The sequence below is a fragment of the Vicugna pacos genome, chromosome 17, assembly GCF_048564905.1.
Source record: "Vicugna pacos chromosome 17, VicPac4, whole genome shotgun sequence".
NCBI classification, from domain to species: Eukaryota; Metazoa; Chordata; class Mammalia; order Artiodactyla; family Camelidae; genus Vicugna; species Vicugna pacos.
Genome location: NC_133003.1, coordinates 41,326,107 through 41,348,444, shown reverse-complemented (window position 1 = coordinate 41,348,444; position 22,338 = coordinate 41,326,107). Strand labels below are relative to the sequence as shown.

General features: G+C 37.8%; 1 protein-coding gene across 5 annotated transcripts in view; it reads left to right on the top strand.

The window, feature by feature from the left end:
* The window catches only part of CNTN3 (contactin 3), a 299,279-nt gene that overhangs the window by 210,079 nt on the left and 66,862 nt on the right, over positions 1–22,338 (top strand). For all 5 annotated transcript variants that reach the window (XM_072941732.1, XM_072941733.1, XM_072941731.1 and 2 more), the window contains 3 exons: positions 2,138–2,274; positions 3,420–3,549; positions 6,401–6,551. In XM_072941732.1, coding sequence (XP_072797833.1) covers positions 2,138–2,274; positions 3,420–3,549; positions 6,401–6,551 — 418 coding nt within the window. The remainder of the gene's footprint in view (positions 1–2,137; positions 2,275–3,419; positions 3,550–6,400; positions 6,552–22,338) is intronic.

Below are 22,338 nucleotides of genomic sequence, written 5' to 3'. Positions count from 1 at the left end.
TCCTGCATTTTAAGCTGTTTCATATGATAATGAAATATTTCACTTTTTTCCCCTCTAAGAATACACTTACCCACTTAACCATATCAAGGAGAGATCTCCTTTCTGTCTGCCCACACCTCTAGAAAATGGGATTTTGTATCTTTCTTTATGATCTTTATTAAGCAGAAGGAAACTGTCTACTGGGAAAATTTGCAATTACTGCATTAGACAAACCACATAAACTCAGGCTCAGTTGACTTCTTCAGTGTTATTCTTCCTTTCCAATAATGTATGTGTACTGTGTCTGCTGTCTCTAATTTGTAATCATATTTATTTGATGGATGCTCAATTTGGATAAGGATAGATTAATAACTTTACCTTTGTTTACAGTCTATTTGTAGGAAATTTAGATTACCTCTTCTTTCAAAATTTGTTTTCAGATCCCTTTTATTTAAAAAACTAGGTTTTTAAAGCATGATCTAGAAAGTATAAATAAATGGTTTTACAAAATGTACTATAAAGTATGTCAAGATGTAAGCCCAGTAAATATATATTTGCAGTTTCATCATGAGAAACATTGTAAGATAAGTGGGAATTGGCCACTTGTGAAAGGCAAATTGCAACATTTGCTATTTATTTTAGAAACTGGAAATGGAAGTAGTTGGCAATGCAAACTTGAAGAGCATACATCAATGTTGCAGGGAGGAAAACGTTTGCAAAGACAAATATTAAAATTATAAAGCTTATTATGATCTCCCTCAAAAGAAGGTGAAGTTTACGAGTGCGTTGCCTTTGATTAGATTAACACTTATTTTGTTGGAAGCTTATAAGATCTGTTAGGAACAAAGTGGAGGCCTGGCTTAATAGCATGAGTCATTCTGTGTTGTAACTCTCCCCATCTGGTTACATTATTAGGTTAGAATACGTAACACCAAGTTGAAGTTTCCCGGCCAGTGGACATTTTTTGCTAGAAACTTCAGTCAAGGGATCATGTGTGAGACTCTTTGTGGTCTCATTGCACCTAGGCTGATAATTACTGAAAGAGGAAAATCTGTTTTGATAGAGAGAGAAGTGATTTTGGACTGAACTACACTTCAGACTGGGCAGGTTGCTGATGTTTTTTAAAAAAACAAAATAAGGTAAAACTTAATTGGGTGTATTTTCTCTAAAAGCTAAATAGCTATATTTTCATTTCAATTTCATTTATTTAAAAAAAGCAATTTTATGAAATAGAAAGGGAAAGACAAATCTTCCCATGGCTGAAATTAAATAGAAATAGATAAACTGTTTCTCCATATGGAGGATGCAAATGTGAGCCCCGCGGTACACATCACATGCATAATGCAATGTGAAACCAGGAAGACATCTCACCTCCTAGTCTCAGATCTAAAACACAAGCTGAGATTTGGCCAAATATACTGCGAGCTTTGAGTGTCTTTCATTGTAAGTGCTATGTTGCTTTCATCTGTAAAAGAACTTTCCAAGCATCTTCTAAAATGTAAGTGAAAATGATAAGTCTACTTGATGCAACTGATTTGCATGCATAATTTAAGGTTGCCTGAGTTACTTCTTTTTCATAAAAAATCATATGATTCAAATTGAACCAATTTATCCATCTTTCGCTACTTTCATTTTAATTCGCACAGAGGTTTATAAGATGCTCACTGGTTTGTATTTAATTAAGAGTTATTTCTAACTTGAAGGAAATATTTTTTTCCTCTGCTATAGAAGTTTCTCTTCTATGGATGGTAAGTTTTAGTGCATAATTAAGACTAGTATTTGCTGTCATTCACGTATTAGGTTATCATCAATTGTGATCTTATATTTCAAAAATGCACTTGGACAAGAAAACCTATTTTGTGTACCTGCATTCCTCTCTACTAATAGACATCTGAAGAATGAAATACAATGCCCAGAAATTTGAAAACAGAGAAAATGTAATGAGTTTGGCTTAGGAAAGGGCAGATTGCAACATCCATCCTCAAATCTAGAAATGTTTCATATATCCACTTAGTAGATGTTTAGGGAATTAAATACAATTTTAGCCACTATGCTTATATTAATCTATTGCTCATAGTCATATCCATTTATATTTATGTGGATAAAGTATTTGTTTTTTATTTGTGGAGTGGTTTGATTTTTTTTTTTTTTATTGTAGCAAAGCCTCATTGGGTTCAACTCATAAAAGATGTGGAAATAGCAGTGGAGGACAATCTTTATTGGGAATGCCGGGCCAGCGGTAAGCCCAAACCCTCCTACCGATGGTTGAAAAATGGAGAAGCCCTTGTGCTGGAGGTAAGATAGTGTGCCTGATTTATTTAGCCTCCCTCTCCCCACTTTGTGGTAAATAAATGCCTTCCATAGTACCTAGAGCCAAAGTAAACTGTTGCATTTGCACACAGTCACCTGAACAGTTCATACCACATTCATCTAAGAAGTGGTAAGGAAGAAAAAGACATAAGTCTGCCAAGGAGGAAATATTTTCATCATTGAATTTCATTGGGAAAAGATGATTTTATGAATTTAGTCCATAAAATTATATACAGTTGACCCTTGAACAATGCAGGAGTTAATTGTCATATAATTTACAGTCAGTCTTCTGTGCCCTGGGTTCTTCTGCATCTTTGGATGCTGCCAATCAGGGACTGTGTAGTACTTTAGTATTTGCTATTGAAAAAATATGTGCCAATAAGTGGACCCCAGCATCAGTCTGAACCTGTATTGTTTAAGGGTCAACTGAACTTTTTTTTTTTTGAAATTAGAGAAGGCCTTACTTTAATTTAAATTTTAAAAGGTAATTTCCTTTTTCCTGTTTGATAGCTTGGATGGCCTCTGGAGGATACATGTATTGATTACCTGTTTACCTTGTTATTTGAGTATTTATCTTCTCAATCACTTCTCTTCTTCAGCCATGTGATTTTGGCTCTTTTTAAAAATTGTGTACTAAGTCAATTATGTTCCTTCAAATTTCTACACATAACCTTTCGTACTATCTACAAACCCTTAATGAATGTGTCTTTCCCAGAACCCTTTTTAATACACAAAATTTATAATGTCTTTAATTTGCATGATTTTTATAAACAGTGAAAACCCCTTTCTAGCTCATAGTGGGGAAAGCATAGTACATCTTCTTTTAAGTCTACAAATTTATCTACAGCAAAAAATGTAATGGTTGCAGTATTGTACATCTTGCTTTGTTATTTATTTTACAGATATACTTTTTGGCTGAAGGGTGTTTATTAGCATTTCCAATGTCTTTTATGTAGAATCAGTCTCATAGTTGCAAATAAGGGAAAAGTTTAAATTTTAAGTCAGATTGCCTAATATGTAGAGGGAAACTAAGAAGGTTTGTGTATGTTTGAAATAACATTCAGTGGTTACCACTTATCTTCTGAAATGGTATGTATGTTTATATGCAAGACGTTTTTGTTATCATCTAGGAGAGAATACAGATAGAAAATGGAGCCCTTACAATATCAAACCTAAATGTGACTGATTCTGGCATGTTCCAGTGCATAGCAGAAAACAAACATGGTCTCGTCTATTCCAGTGCTGAGCTCAAGGTTGTGGGTAAGACTAACTTTCTCCTTTTAATTTTTTATTTTCTTAAATCCTCCACTTTTCCCAGAAGCTGAAATATTTACTTTTTATATTAGATTCCTACATCTAATAACATCTACAGTATTACAGCAGAATCATGCAAGGTTTCTAATCAAGGCATACATTTGAATGATTCCTAAGGAAAGGCAGGAATTATGGCCAGAATTCAGCCCCAAAGTTTGAAGTAGAAAAATCATAGGGAGAAAGTGTTGACCTAAGACATCCTCATCCAACTCCAATAGTACGAACCAAGCAATACCTTTTAAGAGAATAAGTGACTCTGCTGTTCTCTTTTGCTGGTCTATGAAAGCGAATATCAGAATTCAAATCAATAGTTTATTGATCCAAAAGGAGTTGTCTTTGTCTTAAATAACCCTGCAAGCACCCAGCGCTGGACACACTGAAGCTCTAATTAACCAAGGGTCAACTCCTTGAAATTATTAATTATTTTCTTCTTCTTGTACTTTAGGTATAGGAGAAGAAAGAAAATGTTATATCATGTTTAGGGCAATTGTCCAGAAAAACACTTTAAGGAGCAAATGACTGAAAGTCCAACCAAAATTTGTCAGAGTATAACATAATATATAGAAAGAAAGAAAGAGAGGGAGGGAGGAAGGATGGAAGGAAGGAAGAAAGAGGAAGGATAGAAAGAAGGAAGAAAGGAAGGAAGGAGGAAGGGAAAGAGGAAGAAGAGAGGGAAAGAGGAGAGAAGAGGAGGAAATTTATTGCTCAGTGTAATTAAAATGGAAAATTTGGATTTCAGTCTGACCTGACCCAGGGTTCAAACATCATCACCACCATGAGGTGTGACATGATGGTCCCAGCACTTTCAGTTTTCATGACCACAGTCAACATAGTGCAAGAAGGATGGCTTTCTTATTTGCTCAAATAGAAGTCACAGTCCTACGTGTCATTGGTCCCATGTAGCCTGATTTGGGTCACATACCCATGGCTCATCCAACCCAAATGGCCAGAAGGTTGAAAGGCCCTGATTGTTCTAACTCAGTGTTTCTCAACTGAGGACAATTTTGCCCTCAGGAAATAGTGGGAAATGTCTGGAAACATTTTTGGCTGTGATAGTCTAAGGGGAGGACTGGGAAGGAGTAAGCCAGCATGTGCTCCTGGCATCTTGTGGGCAGATACCAGGGAGCTGCTAAATTTCCTGCAGTGCAAAAGACAGCCTCTCAGGACAAATGACCATCTAGCTCAAAATGTCAAGTGTTCCAATCAGAAAACACTGATGTAAGAAAAACAAATCTCTCTTGATGCATGGAAGTTAGAGACACATCATCTGCACTAGCAAGACTGAACCTTTGGGAGGGTAGATCATTGGCTGAAAATCTGATTAGTATTTTCCAAGACAGAGAAGTAGGGTGTTTTGACCGAGAGAAGTGGAATTTGCATATATATTAAGTTGAAGCACTGCTGTACTTGTATTAAATTACCCTTACAAGCCATTATTAATTTTTAGAATGGATGGATCCCTACTCCATGTTTCATGGGGTGTTTGTATGGGAGAAAATTTGACTTACGTTTAAAAAAAAATTTTGTTCAAATATAAACCTATTTTGGGGATTAACAGATACACCTTACTATATATACAACAGATAAACATCAAGGACCTACTGTATAGCACAGGGAACTATATTCAATTTCTTGTAATAACATAATGGAAAATAATCTGAAATGTATATTTACATATGTGTGTGTGTGTGTGTGTGTGTGTGTGTGTGTATATATATATATATATATATATATATATATATATATATATATAACAGAATCACATTGCTGTACACCTGAAACTAACATTGTAAGTTAACTACATTTCAATTAAAAAATTTAAAAAATTGAAATATACATATATATGAACTTTTTTTTATATTTCTTTTAGTAAGAATTATTCTCTTAGGATCTTAATTCTTCAGACCAGCAACCTCTGGACACCATGTCTTCTTTATCTTCAATTACATATGTAGTCTAACTCATTGTACGATCTCCACTGATAAAAAAAAAAATATATTCACTGGGATATACCAAAAGACAGAGGATTAGATATTTGGGGAAATGCACTTAATTCTTACCTTTTTTCCACATTTGTAGTGAAAAGAAGGATAATTTTCAGGTTAATATATAGTTTCATTCAAAGCATACATTATTATTTATCTTGAATATCAACTACTGTTTCAAGATCAGCGTTCCACGCATTATTAGCAAACATAATGTTTGCTACATATTATATTTTAGGTAATATTGTAACAATGTAATAATGCATGTTATAATATATTTGGCCAACTTGGAAGTTAAACCTAACCACATGAAAATTTTATAACAGATCTTGATCACTTTTATACAAGCAAATAAGAATTCGATACTCAGCCTTTATTCTAAAAACATCACTGAGCATGTACTGAGTGCCAGGCACGTACCAGCTGTGGTGTCCTAGAAGTCACAAGAGAGCCTGGCTCTACTATTCCTTCATGGAACTAACTTTCAAGAACATTCTATGATAAATATTTTTAGTTTTAATAAACTCATGATTGAGCTATTTTAAAACTTCATAGTAAACTTTTTAAATCCCTGTATAAATTGTCTTGAGAATTAGAACTTGGCAGAAAACACAGTAAGTAGGGATTACTTTTTGGGCATTGAAGTCGCCCTGTATGTGGTGCCCAGTCAATGGAATAAATCAAATACTGATACCTTATGTGTCAAGAAACTTAAGAAAAAAAATCATTATAAAGTCAACCTTTGAAATTTGTGGGAATTTAAAGAAAATAAAATGTCTATTTCTCATTCTTTATCCTTTCTTTCCTTTCAGCTTCTGCTCCGGATTTTTCAAAGACTCCAATGAAAAAGTTGATTCAGGTGCAGGTGGGCAGCAATGTCAGCTTGGATTGTAAACCCAGAGCCTCCCCCAGGGCGCTCTCTTCCTGGAAGAGAGGAGATGTGCTCGTTCAGGAGAATGAAAGGTACTGTGTTGTCCAAAAAGGTGGTGATTTATTTGCTCTTGCTTTCCATAGTGATGCCGAAGTAGGTTTTCGGTATGAAATGAAAATGCAGTTGCATTTCAATAAAAGGCAAGGTGTTCAGAGACCACAATAGCAGTGTTTTTCTTCTGTAATACTCTCAAAATGGTATTAAAAATAGGGATATGTTTCGCCTCTTCCAACATAGAATACTTTATTTGAGGAAAGATTTTCCTCCCCACTTGCCTGGTAAGCCTCCCACTGGAATGATAAAGGAAAGTCAGCCCTGGACTTCCTCAGCTCCTGGTGGCCCAACATCTCAGGGCAGAGAGAAGATGTGATGACAGCATTTGCCAGATGAATACCAACACTGCCGTCGCCCTCTATGGAAATTATTTAGCATTACTGGTATTAGCTTAAGCAAAGGCTTTCTTGATTTCCTGGCTGTTATAATAACATTTAAAATGAAGCAGCAGAATGGGGCCAGTTAAAAGCACAGATTCTGGAGCCAGGCTGCCTAGATTCAAATCTTTATTCTTCTGCAGCTCACTGAAGTCACTTACTCTTTGTGTGTTTCCTGTCCTCGTTTGTTAATGAGGATGATGATACTAGCACATACTTCATGTGATGAAGGTTGGTATGTGGATAAAACATATAACTGCTTCTACAGCAGTAGGTCAGTACCTGGCAGAGAGTAAACGTAAGTATTGGCTGTTCTTGTTATTTATTGAGTACTTACCATGTGCTGGGAGCTGAGAGCTCATGGTAAGCAGAATCATAGCCCCAAAGATGTCCCTGTCCTTGTTCTGGAGACATATGACATGTTACGTTACATGACAAAAGGTAATTAAAGTTGGAGATGAAACTGAGATTGCTACCCAGCTGACCTTGAAATAGGGAGATTATCCTGGATTATTTGGAGGGACTGAAAGAATCACCTGAGCACTTGGAAGGGGAAGATAAAGAGGAGGACAGAAGTGTTTGAAAGAGGTGTCTGAGAATGAAAGAGGAGGCAGAAGGGATTTCAAGCATGAGGGGGACCCTGATCTGGATTGCTGGCTTTGAGGGTGGTGGAAGGGGGCCAGTGAGCGAAGGAATTTCAGACTCCTCTCCACAGTGGAAAAATCTTCACCTGACAGTCAGCAAGGAAATAGAGACATCAGTCCCGTAACCGCAATGAACTAATTCTTCCAACAACCTGAAGGAGCAGGAAATGATTCTAGAGGCTTCCAAAGAAACACAAGCCTGACTACACCTTGATACCAACCCATTGAGACCTATACTGGACTTCTGACCTTCAGATCTGAAAGATAATATATTTGTGTTATTTTAGGCCACTAATTTTATAGTAATTTGTTATTAAAGAAAAATTAAACTAACACAGGGCTTTACACACATTATCTCCTTTAAAGGTCTCCACAACTCTGTGTTGTTTAGATCATATTATGATCTCCATTTTACTAATGAGAAAACTAAAGCTTAGAGGAATTATGTAATTTGCCTAAAATCACATAGCCAGAATTAGTCACATAGCGAGGGCATGACCATGAAGCTTTTTCAATGCCACATTTTACAGGGAGCCTAGAATCTGAGGGTGGTCTCAGCCTTTGGAGTCATGGAATTCAAATTATTCTTTTTGGAGATGGAGGGAAAACAAAACAAACAATAAAACCTTAGACCAAGAAATGTGGATTTCCTATTCCAAAATTTCAAAGTCTTATTGCAGATCGACAACCAGTTGAACTGCTTCTAGGTTATAGGCCCAAAGTTATTTTTATGAGTTGTTTGTAACAACACAATCTATTCCTCCAAAATTGTACAGGAGATACCTCCTTAAAAGGCAACCCCAGCAAGGTGACAACGCAACGTTGTGGACTGAGTGGTTGCAAAACACAATCCAGCAAACTGCTAGGCCACACAGAATAGGTTTCTGGAAGAAGAAATAAATCAGTGATTTGGAGTTTAATTGTGGAAGCCAGTTTAAAGAAGTATAGTTAATTTTGTCTATGCTGGAAGTTAAATCTTCCTATTTAACTGCTGACTCCTTTGTTGTCAAAAACATTTTAAGTAGTTTTGTTTGTATACGTAAATTAAACAGTGATTATGTTCCAAGGACTTCAGTGCTTTGCACAATAATAAGCCCGCTTGGCCTCACAGTAGTTCCTATAGTAGGCAGAGGTTTTTAATCTTAATTTTAAAAGGGGATAAAAGATTAAGAGATTAGGTGAAGGCACACAAGGAGAGATTTACTCCCGCATTAGAGAGTGGTGGGGTAATACAGGAAAAAAATTTAAATTGTAGATTCTCACCAAGGATTTCTGACTTGGCCACTTACTACCTTGTTATCATTAGGTCAGTTATGTAACCCCTCTGAACATTAGTTTCCTCATCTGTGAAACAGAGATAATAATTCCTACCTTCTACAGTTGCTATGAAGTAAGCAATTTACATGAGTGAAGTAATTTACATGATGTCTGATATTTGTAGAAATGCTGATCTGTAAGAATGAGGTTATGTTATACATAAAATGTTGGAAGTAACAGTGACTAGAAGAGATAGAAGCTTTTTGTCTGTTGGTTGGATGGCTCATTGGCTGGTTGGTCTCTCTGAAGGTAGGCAGTCAAGGTTGCCTGGAGTCCACAATCATCAGGGACACAGACCCCTTTTATCTTTCTGCTCCTGTGTCCTCACATTATGAAGCAGGATGATTGCTAGGGCTTCAGCCTTGCAAAGACATCCTTCCCAATATGACTGCAATGTTATCTACCGATTACGGGAAGGAGGAAGGTAAAAATCAGGGTACACTTCCTCCCTTTTAAGAAACTTCCCAGAAGTCCCATCCAGTGATTTTCCTTACACCTTACTGATCAGAAATTAGTTAGTTCCCCACTCAACTCAGCGGAAAGAGAGGTTGGGAATATGGACTTTTTTCGTAGGTGAAAATGTGCCCAATGAGAAATTGGGATTATGTTTTAAGAAGAAAGGGGGAAAAATGGTTGTTACTCCAGCAAATGTCTCATGTTCATAAATGATATTTCTTTAACCTTTTCAAGCCTACTGATCCTCTACTTTGTATTAAATATTTCTAACATCTCCCCTATGAATAAGGAAGCTTTCGAGTATAAAAATAGGGTTAAGAAGAGAAAGCATATTTAAGGAGAGGGTCCGCAGAGTTACAGTCCTTCCTAGGTATCTTAGTTCAAGGTTTTATAACAAAATACCATAAACCGCGTGGTTTAACCAGTAGAAATTTATTTCATGCTCTTCTGTATCCTGGAAACCTGGCATCAGGGTGCCAGCATGGCTGAGTTCTGCTTAAGGCCCTCTTCTGAGTTGCAGACAACTGCCTTCTCATTATATTATCTACATGGTAGAAACAGAGATAGAGAGCTCTCCAGGTTCTCTTCTGTAAGGCACTAATTCCCTTCATGAAGGTCCTACCCTCATGACCTAATCACTTCCTAAATGCTCTTCCTCCAAATACCATCACATGCGGGATTAGGACTTAACATATAAATTTTGCGAGGGCTCAGATATTCAGTACATGGCACGAATATGGTGGTTTGGATTTTGCTTTTATCTCTTTGGACAGTCAAAGCACTGATGAGCCAGGGCCTTGATGCTTAGGGGAAAATCTGCTAGAAGCAATTACGGAACAAGTTACAGAGTTGAATCTTCTCCAAGTTCATGTGAAATCAGAGTGGGTCTGAGCCATCACTTGGCAACAAAAGCCCCATGTCTGTCCCTCTTGGTCTGCAGGCTTAAGCCAAATTGGGGAAGCACTTTAAATGATAGGTTTATTGTGGTTGTTCAATCATCAGCTATTCCAACTTAAAACATGCAGATTCAAATCTCATCTTGGGGACAAGTGAATTCATTGATGCATTTGAAAACATAGGAGAAGGCAAACATTTTTCATGGGGTATTTATGGCAAGATTTAAAATCTATAATTGTTTTCATTAGTTTTTTTTTGTTTGTGTTTTGGTTTTTGTTTTATTTTGTTTGTTTTTGGTAGATCAATGTGGGTCTGTCATTGAATAAGAAACATGACAAACAGGAAAACTTTCTCTAGCCTAGCATAGGGGTTGTTGATGGTTGCACTTTTGATTAAGCCTATATGTATAGTAGGCTATAGATATAGATGTAATACATAGATATCTGTATGTAATACATAGATATCTTATATATTTATATAAATTATATAGTGTCATTCAAAGCCTAAAATAGAAAAACAAATTCAAAGATTAAATATGTCTTTTAAAAATTATGTAAGTTGATAAACATGTCTACTATGTAAACCACACAATACATTTGAGTGGTCTTAGTCTACCTGATTTGTAAGTTTTTATATCAGCACAATTACAGTTTTGTAATCTTGCATCAGCCATAGTCATGTGGCTCTAAGTCAGTGAGACTCCTCAATTACAGAAAAGTTTTGAAGACATCAGTGTTACTGCTTTCAAGCAGAGAGAGCATTTCAAACTAAGGTAATAAAAGGATTACTTTCCGACAAAAGTCTTAGGAAAGCTGCTGGGAAGAGATAACAAGGGCTTCCAATGCAAACAGTATTCCTGAGCTCTTAAAATGACGTGCTCATTCGTTCATTTAAAAATATTTTGTACACCTACCATGTGCTAGGTATTAGGTATTTAATTTTCATCAGAGAAGCCCACCCCGTTATTTGTAGCTTTTCATGGTATACAGACAGGTAACATAAGACAGTTATAATAAAACCCCACTAGCAAAGTACAGGATGTTGCATGATTACCTGAGCAGACCCCATCTCCAGATTAGGGTGCAGAGCAGACTTTCTAGAGAATGTAGTATCTATAGCAAGACTCGAAGGATGACTAGGATTCACTGGAAAAGAGAGCTCCAGGCAGAGGAACAGCATGTGCAAGGGCACAGAGGCAAGGACAGTGCAGGCATTTGAGTAACTAAATGTTCAGTGCATTCCATGTGTAAAGTACCTTAGGAGGGATGGTTGCTAAGACAGTCCGGCCATAGAGGTATACTGTGAATGACTTGGTAAGCCAAATTAAATGAAGAGTTTGGACTTAATTCTACAGGCGCTGGAAAGCAACAAAATAAAGTAGCAGAGTTAAAAGATCAAATTGATGTTTAACAAAAAAAAATCATAATGGTGGCAGTCGAGCCCATGAATTGGAGTGGTTGGAACTTGAGGCAAGACCCCCAGTCTGCACAAGAGAGGGTTATTGTCTAAACAAAACAAATAGCAATGAGAATGGAGAGAAGTAGTGAGGGGTTTGTGAAAAAGTTTAATCAGTAAGGCAGAGTTGATTAAGGATTTGAAGAGAAGATGCAAGTCAAGGCAGAATCCTAAATTTCCAGTTCAGGCATCAGGAGTGTGGTAGACCTGTCCTGTGAGATGGGGAACATTACAGAAGGAGCAGGGATCAGGGCACATATGTTCAGTTCCGTTTGGAATTGTTTCAGTGTGAAGAACTTGTTGACAAACCAACTGGATATATCTGTGTATATATAGAGGTTGACTCTGTGAATCTAGAAATCAGGAGAAAGGCCTGAGCTACAGATAGAAATGTAATGTGGGTGTTATGAGTATATATATATGGAAGCTGAAACCGTAACAGTGCATGAAATTCTCTAGGAAGGTATATATCATTAAATGCCAAATCATTGAATTAAAAAGAAGTCTGTATCTTATCTGTGAAGCTGATGGAAACTTAAATATAAGTAGAGGGTGCCTTTTTGTACAGTATCATTTAAGTGACTGACAGTCACAATGAATAAGTAATTGATTTATTAAGTAAAAGTCAACTCAAGTCACCTGGAATACAGATATCTTAACCTTTGAAATTACTAGCATTCATGTTGAGTAAAGGGTTTTTTATTTTCCTTTTTTTGTTTTATCTTTGTATCAGGCACTGAATGTAGAGAACAATTGTGCTTTCTCCCCTGCAGAAAGTAGGTATTTCTGTTTCAACAGAAATGCTCTACCCTTTTGAGCATCCAGTGGCATTTCACTAAGTGTCAACATTTTAGTGCTGTTGCATTCATTCAGTTAAACCCACATGTTTTCAAAGGACTTGAATTAAAATGAGATATTTTGTCTCCTTTAAGCCAAGGAAAATTCTTTAAAATCCTAGACAATGGAGTCAGGCATGGTATGCAAAAAAAAAAAAAAAAAGGCAGTTGGCATATTTTAAAGAATGTTTAGCTTTTCTGTAACACTTAGTGGTACTTAAAATGCATTAGCCAATTATCTTTAAAAATGGGGCTTTCACTGGAATGCTACTGCTTGTAATAGTAAATATTTTATTACAATAGCCTCAATTCAGAAGAGAGTCAAAGAATGGCCCATTACTTCTAATTAAACACATTAAAATTGTTTCAGAGATTCTATGCAGCATTTAATGCTATAGAAATTTAAATGCTTTTTAAAGAAATAAAGATTTTTTCCCAAATATTAATAGTCGTAACCCAGACGATGTTTTTAAAGTGTAGTAACCAATTCTTAATGTATTTTTTTTTGCATACAGTTAGAGGCTGCCTTTAAAGAGCAATAGGCATTGTGTGCTGAAAGATTCCATTTATAATAAAAAACAAGCATGATAAAGGCACGCTTTACTGGCATAAAACATTGATCGCTGTTTGCTAGGGGCTGGGAGTAGGTGGAGAAGTTGACTATTTAGGGACATGGAGGAGTTCTGGAGGGTGAGAGAATTGTTCTAGATCTTAATTATGACAGTGGTTACATGACTACATTTACTTATTAAAACCCGAAGAACTGTACCCAGAAATGTGAATTATTCTGTCTATGAATTATACCTTAACTCTTTAAACAACATTTTACATGCAATTTTTCATTCATCTCGTACTTTCATGAGTAGCTTCATAGAGGAGTTTAAAAGCTCAAGAAATGCCCCCCAACAGGTCATTTTTGCCTCTTCTGGAGCACTGAGTAATTCGACGACAGTAGTTTGAAGCAGAATCTAAAGTTTGGCCCGTGAACAGGGTAACTCCGTCTGAGCAGGAACCACTTGGCATGTCTGCCATTGCTGCTGCTAGCCTCCGCAGTCTTGCTTTGTAAAGATGTGTCTGGGAACTCTTGCTAACCGGCAAATCTGTTAGGTGGTATTTCCCTTGGCTTGAGCTCTTAGAGGAAGAACAAAGATTCCTTCGCCAAAATGTTTCTGTCTCCATCCCTTCCCCATTTCCTCACATTTCTTGGCTTCTCTCTCTCTTCTCACTGTGGAGTTGATTTTTCTTCATACTGTTCAAACTGCTGCTCTCTCCCTGCCTGCCCTTGTTCCTTTCACCAGAAAGCCAGGTTGGATTATCTTCTCCGTCCTCCGTGGTCTCCACGTCTCCGCAGCTGTCCCCTGGCCACGATCGGATAGGCATGGAAGCTCAGAGTTTCAGTTCATCTCCCCTTGGGCACACAGTCCAGAACTCAGCTAATCCTCTACTCCTGTACCCTTCTCTCCAAATTAATCTCTCACTGGTAGATTTACAAGAACAAAAGAGAATTTTATTTAGTAAGTGTGATGTTGCCAAATTCAGGACCTGAATATTAGTTGCATAGAGATTGATATCCTGACTTTCTGGCTGCAGGGAAGGTACTCAGGCTGTCCACTGGTTTGTTATCTTTATTCCACACTGGGGACTGTGCCCAGGAATACGTAGATGAATACGAAACAGCAGGAGCCCTCAAGGAGTCCACACATTCTGTTTAGAATGTGGAAAACCTAGTCATCAATTACTCTGGGATAGACAGTATGATTAAGGTGACCATATATAATTTATTCTGTAATTTGAGATATTTTGAAAGAGAAAGGGGACACCATTAGTAACTCCCACCAAGACAGCGCGTATAAACCAAGACCAGCCCAAGGAAACAGGACATTGCCGTCCTATCATGGAAGTGTTTATACACCAGTAAGAAGCACAGAGAAGTGATGCCGTCTCAGCCCTAAGGTGAAGAAGATGCATTTTGAAGAATCTGTGAAACCAAGCAAAGCAAAAAAGTAGGGAAAGCACCATCTAATCAAAATGATTGCATAGACAGGAGATGAAACTGGTTATATATTCTGGTTGTGTCCGTGGTAAAGGTCCCATATGATCATGAAAATAAGAGTGTCTAACCTGAGTTCTTCCCCAGGTAGAGAACCATCTCTCCCCTTTAAAGGAGGTGAACACTGGAGGAAGATCATTTTCCTTGAAGGGGAGATTGAGATACCTAGATAAATACTCAAGAATCTCAGAGAAAACAGACGCCTTCTCCATCTGCATCCCCCCTACCTGTGCCTCCATTTCTCTCATGCTTCTGGCTGGAAAGAGAAGAGGAAAGGGTGCATTTGCCCCATAATCCCAACACCTTGTGAGAGGATTCAGCTAATATTTAAGAGAAGAGTGAAGATAATCAAGAGAGATGTCAATGCAGTTCAAGACTTCGGGTTTGAAACAGGCTCATGGGAGAGCATGATAATCACTTCTCCTCCTCCATTCTCCATTCTCTAGCCACCAACACATACGTACAGATCTTCCCCTCTTAACCACAGGCCACTTAATTTTCTGCATATTTGTATCATTATTTCCATGCATCACTTACACCGGATGGACATGCAGTATCCTCATTACTGTGCAGTTTATTCACTGTGTCAGATGAAGTTAAATGAAAGTTTTATTTACTTCTTGATTTAATCTTAGCACATGGAAAGAGCAGAGCATCCAAGTTAAAAAGATGGGTCAAATCTTGGCTCTGCCAGTTACCATCTAGGTGCGATGTTAGGCAAGTTACGTAGCCCCTGAATCTTGGATTCTTTATTTATGCAACCGGGCCAGAAATTCTCACCTTGCAGGGTTAGGTGGTCTTTCTTGGTGGCATAGCCAATTCTTAGAAAGAGGTTGGTGAAAGAAAACTGGTCTTCCCTGACAGGCAGAGAAAGGACAAAGTTTCCTTTGGACAAATTCCTTCCATCTCTGTCCTGTCCCATTTCTTTCACATTCTGAAATGCCTCTTTCTTTCTCTCAGTAGACCCGAGTTGCAAAGGTAAAAATAATAAAGTGTGTGAAGCATTTACTATGGGAGGTTCTACATAGCCTGTCAGAAGAAGGTACCTGCTGCTGTCCATATTGCTTTGAATTGTAATTTCTTTCATCATGTTGCTCATATACATTAAGAGTAACAAGACTGCTTACTCTTTACTGGGTTAAAAAGAAAGGTGAGTAAAGACCTTTCTTACGATAATCAATTGAGTTTTACCTTATTTAAACTTTCTTAAATAAATAAATTCTACCCAAATATTATTAAAGAATTTGCAGCTTTTGAATGATTTCTAAAATTAAATCAACTAGATTTTGCAAATGACCATGTGGTTCTTAAATGCATATTTTAAATTTGATTTTTTTATGGGTTATAAAAGTTAAGACCCCTTTAAAAATGTTTTGTTAAAGTGTTAGGATTTTGGTAGGGAAAACAGGTTAATGAATTTGAGTGTGCTGGGCATTGGAATCCACTTCAAGCCAGTTCCGTGTTAGAACTAGAGACATTAATGCACATCTACGCTCAACATCAGTGTTTTATTTACTGGATGTTGCTCCCCATACCACACCCGTTTGATCATATAGAATTTCTCACTCAAGCCCAAAAAACCCATGTGGATTATCATGTAGCCCAATCAATGCTCTGTACCACTGTTCTCACTGAAAAGTCAAAGAAAAAAAATTCTTTTATGGATTTTGTGATGTCATTACACACTGCCTTTGCACTTTTTCTGGCAATAATGTTGAAGGTAGAAAAAAACAGGAGCTTTCTCTCAAAGTAAGAATATTGATTCCCTTAGCATTATCTGCTGTACGTACCTTTGCCTTTTGAATAATTCCTTAAAAAGAGGAGAACGAAACCAAATTCTCATTGCGCTCTGCATTTATTCTCTTGTGATTTCCTCTGGCCGAAATACCATTTCTTCTCAACCAAGAAAACCCCTACTGATCACTCAAGGTCCAGTTTATTGTTAGTCACCGAGGGAAGCCTTCCCCAAGCCCAACAGGCGAGATTAATTGCTCTTTCTTCTGCTTTGCCCTTGTGGTTTCTTTAGGCCCAACTCTTATCATTTAACACAGTGTATTCCGGCTATTTGTGCAGAAGGCCATCTGACCTGGATTCTCACCGTATCGATCTTTGCAGCCTTGGTCTCTGTTCCAGACATGGTATTTATTTCACCATTCATTTAGTTATCACATGTTGATTCAGCACCTGTTCTTCCCATTGACCAATTCTGCATAACAGATCACCCTTAAACTTAACGGTGTAGAACAACAATCACTTTATTATCTCTCATGGTTTCCATGGGTCAGGAATTGGGGAGAGGGTTGGCTGGGCACCATTTGCTCAGAGTGTCTCGTGTAATTGCAGTCAGACAGGTGCTGGGGCTGGAGCAGCTGGGAGCTGTCTGTCGCTCCTTTCTCTTTGACAGTCCCATGACCTCTCCATGTGGTCTCTCCATATGGGATGGTTTGGGTTCCCTTAAAACATGGTGGCCTCAGGGGGAGTTGAATTGCTTATATGGCAGCTAAAGGCTTCAGGAGGAAATATCCAAGCAAGGAAGGTGGAAGTTGAAATGCTAGACTCAGAAGACACAAAACCTTACTTTCCTTGCATTCTTTGTTTACCAGTGAATCACCCACCCAGCCAGATTCAGGAGGAGGAGAGTCTGACTCTATGTCTCAAGGGGAGAGTGGCAAGATTCTAGGGGCACATTTGGGATGGGAAATCTTATTGTGGCCACCCTTGGGAAATGTGGTCTGACACCCCACTCCACATGCCCTGCATTATGCTGGGCTCAGAGGAAACCACAGTGAACAGACAGATGTGGTCCTTTCCTTGTGGAGCTTGCAGAAGAGAGAGACAGAATACAAATAAAGTGAAAAGATAATTTGTTTAGCCACAAAAGAAAAAAAAAAGGATAATTATATAAGGAGTTTCAAGGAAGGCCTCATTAAGGAAGTAACTTTTGAACAGAGACTTGAATAGTAAGAAGCAGGGGGTCATGCCAAGAATGGGAAGATGTGCCTTCCAGGATTTGGCCCCAGTAAGAACAAGGTCTTGGAGATGGGGATAAAACTGACTTATTTGAGAATTGGGAGCAAAGCCCATGTGACTGAAGTGTCATGCTTAGAAAGGGACCATAATAAAATATGAGGTCCTAGAGATGGGCCGAGTCCAGAAATGGGGTCCTTGAAGATCGGGATAAAAACGTTGGATTTTCTTTTAAATGGAATAAGAAGTCATTGGATATTTTAAAGCAAGGGTGTTACATAATCTGGTTAAAAGATAACTCTTGACTGTCATGTGGTTAGGGGGTGGAGGAGAGAAAGGAGGAAAGCAATGAATCTGGTTAGGAGGCAGCTTGGAGTTGTTAGGGCCAGATTTGCTGGAAGCTTGACATAGGGCAACAGTGGATGAAATGGAGAAAAGGATACTGTGTCTTTTCAGGTAGAGCTGGATGAATTTGTACCCCAGATACAAAATTCCATACCAGGTCATCACATTTTATCGTGAGTTGTGCATGAAGTATATGAATCCCCCTTGGCCATTAGACTGTTAAGTCTCTAAAGGTTGAGGGCTAGTTCTTAGTCATACTGGTATTTTTCAAGACTGTTAGTGCATTGTAAGTACTCAACAAATCTTTATGGAAGTGAATTTCATTCTTTTTTTGATAGTTTTCCGTGTCTGACAAGTACCTATAATTTTCTTATTTAATGTATTGCACCAATTTCTTAGAAATGTATAAAATTGATTTTTTTATAGATTTCTACTTGAGGCTTCCTATTAAAATATATGAAAAGTGCTGTATTTTAGTTTATTCTTCACCCTCCCTGAAGCCTTTAACAGAAATAGGGGTGGATGGATGGATGGATGGTTGACTGGGTGGTCAGATGAGGTGCTACTGAACTTCTGTGAGAAAGGAATAAACATGTGCATTGCTAGTGATGATTGCTGCCTCCCACATTGTGATGGTGGAAAGGAATTGTTCATAATTTATGATCTGTTATATTCTTTCTAATGCGTCAGTACACTGGGTTATATTTCTTTCTGCCTAACAAACTAAAAAAAAATCATTTTGTACTTTCACCTGTTTTCTACTTCCTAATCTTATTTGTGATATTTTATCATTCTGACTTAATGTAGATTTTCATTGCTAGAACAGTTTCTGTTAGGGGACGAGAGTCCTTTATGAGTCTTGTAATCCTGAAAAAAAAAATCTATAATGGAGGTTGAATATATAAAAGTCTTACCTTGTTTGGGAAAAAATGGATGTTCTGATTTTTTACACTCAAATGCTAAAGAAGGAAGTACCTTTAACTTAAAGATTTTCTTAGGTGTTTAATGTTCTGCAGTATTTATTAATTTACTTAACTGAGAAAATCATAGTTTGTGAAGCTTGATATAAATTACACATTTTCCTAGTTTAAGTCCTTGAAACACCATATAGCTTGCTAAATGTATTATTTATTATTTTCTTATTACTCTAGCCTCATTTTAATAACTTGTATCTTTTAGTTTATTTCATTTACTTACATCATGCCTCATTCCAAAAGGAACTTGAAGACAGTTAACCAAACGCACACCAGGTTAACACTGAGGCAAAAAAAAAAAAATACGCCAGAGTTCCAATAGCCTAGAATGTAATTTTCATTAGCACAGAATAAATTCTTACCAGTGAATCCTTTTTGCTTATTACAGAGCATGGTTTATAGTACATGTTCCATAAATACTTGTAGAATGATTGTCTTAAGTTGCTTTACAAAACATACACCAACAGATCCATTCACTTAGTTGTCCACAGTTTTGGTTCAGAGCTTTCAACAAATGAGCAGAGAAAAATACTGCTACTTACACAGTCCACACTGCCTATAAGACTAAATGAAGCCATTTGATAAAGAGCTGTGCAACTCTTCCTGAGCAAAAGTATGCAAATAGGTATGTCCAAATTCAATTGCTTATGATGGCTAACAGTCAGTGTCCTTAAAATAAAGTATGAGTATTAATATTTTATTCTTTCCCTTAATCCAAAGGTAACTTTGAATTTTAAGACTTAAGACTCTTGAGGAATAGATAGGCATTGTTTTTAGCTAATCTTCCATGAATATTATTTCTCACATGTATGTTTTAATAAGCTTGGAAATAGAAACTATTTTGAGGTTATGTTCGGTGTCAAGAATTTGGGGTAAAGAGAAGGCACAGTTATGAAAATGCAGAGTCAAATGCTTAAAGAGTCAAATGAAGTAGTGTTAAAGTATGTATCATCTTATTAAAGGGGCGGTGCATCACCAGACTCTGTGTCTGAATAGATGATGATAATTACATGTTTGCATGGAGATGGGACAAGAAAGTTCATGTTATTGGGGCTGAGTTTTTTTCTCAGAAAACCATGGGACTTACTCCAGGGTATGGATGAATGTATCAACTAAGACTCTACATTCTTGAGCTATGCAATATTAACACTCAATTTTTGTGCAAAATAATTTTTAAGGAGCCGGTCATCAAATGTACACAGTCATCATAAAAGGAAAACTCAATAAAGCATGTCTGAAAAGGCTCACCCTGAAGCATCCAAGACAGTGAGATTCCAGACGCACTCCTGTGTCATCGGATGAGTTAATTGCTAGCAGGAGTTGCTAACCTGGTGTCCACAGAACCTTAGATAATTCATCTTGAGTCGTATCAGATCTCTTGTTATTGTCATGGGTGTCTGTGTGTGTATTTGTTCTGCGCACATAGTCCTCATACTTTTCAGATATTCAAAGAGCTTCATGGCACAGAAAAGTTAGAAACACTGCCTAAGGTTGCAATTGAGCCATTTAAATATTGACAGACATCTGTCAAAGAGGATGACCTGGGGTTGGAGTAGTGGGCCCCAAACCATTCTATTTTGCAAGACTTTACCATCAGGGCAGGTGTGTATTGGGCCATTCTTGATCTGCAGTAAAACCTTGTCCTCTCTATATAGAAAACTGTCTCTGAACCCTTCATACTGATTGAGACAACAAATATTTATTGAACAAATACTATGTACAAGGTACCAGCTTTTAGTAGCTTCTATCCTATAGGGATTGGGGCCCTCTCGTTGAGAAGCAATTCAAGGATATTGCACAAACTTACTAAATGAGCTGCAGAAACTGACTTAGGAAAGGACGGGACTGGAGGGCTTCTGGAATCCCAGCAGCAGGATTGCACCATCTTGTCAGGGCAAGTGCTGAAATGAATGAACTAACCATTATTTCTGTCCTTGTGTCACTGATCAAAGTCTGAAGAGGGAGAATCCAAAGGACGTAGCTTAATTACTGATTTTCGAAGTGTAATCTCCATATCAGCGGCATCAGAATCACCTGGGAACTTGTTAGAACTGTAAGTCCTTGGGCCCCATCCCAGACGTAATCTGGTGGTGGGCCCAGCAACGGGTATTTGAGGAAGTGAGTCCTCCGGGGAACTGGTGCACAGAACAGCTGGAGAAACACTGGCCTGTGTCCCGTATTTCCTCCTCGGCTAGGATAGGATGGGGGCCTAGACTCATATGCTTACCAAGACCGCATCCAGTAGTGCAAGAGAATTCTCCAAAGGAAGGTCAATCTTGAGTACCAAAGAAATGGAGGTAGATTGTGGGCAGCTAAAAAAAATCCAGCACCTTCTACATCTCTTGAGTGAATGAAATTTTCCTTTTGCAAACAAAGTGAGTATCTGGCTATTTAGCGCTATTGTTGGAGGTGAGCCCCAATCCAGGCCTGTTAGTCTCTAGGAAGAAGGTGCCCATTTGGGTAACACTGTGTCTCTCTTCAGCCCCTCCCTGGAGGAAGAGTCTGACTCCTGGAATTGGCTGGAAGACCTTGGCATTGTAGCTCAGCCCTCTCCCTTTTTCTCTTCAATGTCTGCCCGCCTACAGAGAAGGAATGTGTTCTGCTGTTCTGCCTTTCAGTAAGGGAGCTTGTGCTTGTCGACCTGTGCCAGGAGGCTTAGGTCTGCCTAATTCTGGGATTAAGTGTCAGGAAATCATTATTGCTTCACCTGTGCAGTTTTGCATCACCTTTCCCTGTAATATAAGTAATAGAACAGGCATTTTGATTTTCACTGATTTGACTCGTGAGTCTATCTCTCAGGCAGAGAAAAAGAGTGTCAAGTGCGAGGCCCCTTTGCATCTTATTAAGTATTCCTTTCGAGGAGTTCTTTGACTCCACGAGCCATCAGAGAATTGTTGATTTGTCATATTCACTTGTTTGTTTTACTGACTCACTCATCTGAACACTTACAATTTTTGCAGATACTGTATTGTATGAGGATTTAACTGTTTGAAATGGATGCTTGTCTGGGCTTCATGAATTACTTAAATAGTTTTATATAATCATTCAAACAGGAAACCTACTTTTAAGGGCCTTTTTGTTCTATAGATTTGAGTCTGTTTTAGAAGGAAAGACTGTTGAGTCCCCGTCATAACAGTAAATGTAGCTCTAGATATATTTGTCATGGTGGATATGCATTTGAAAAGGTATTATAAATGTGATGAAAATGTTCCTTTATTGTTGATTCTCATGAATATGAGGAAATATTAATTGATATGAAAAATGTGTATTTATCTTGGCAGTAAAGTGGAGCCACACCCTATTTCTCTAGGACCTCAGGTGCCTGTTTCATGTATTCTGTGTCCAACAAAATAATGGAGCCACACAGTATTAGCCTGGTGCTTAGTCAAAGATATGATAATTAACTGCTGAATCTTCTCTAACTCTGCCTCTCTTTTCCTTGGAGAT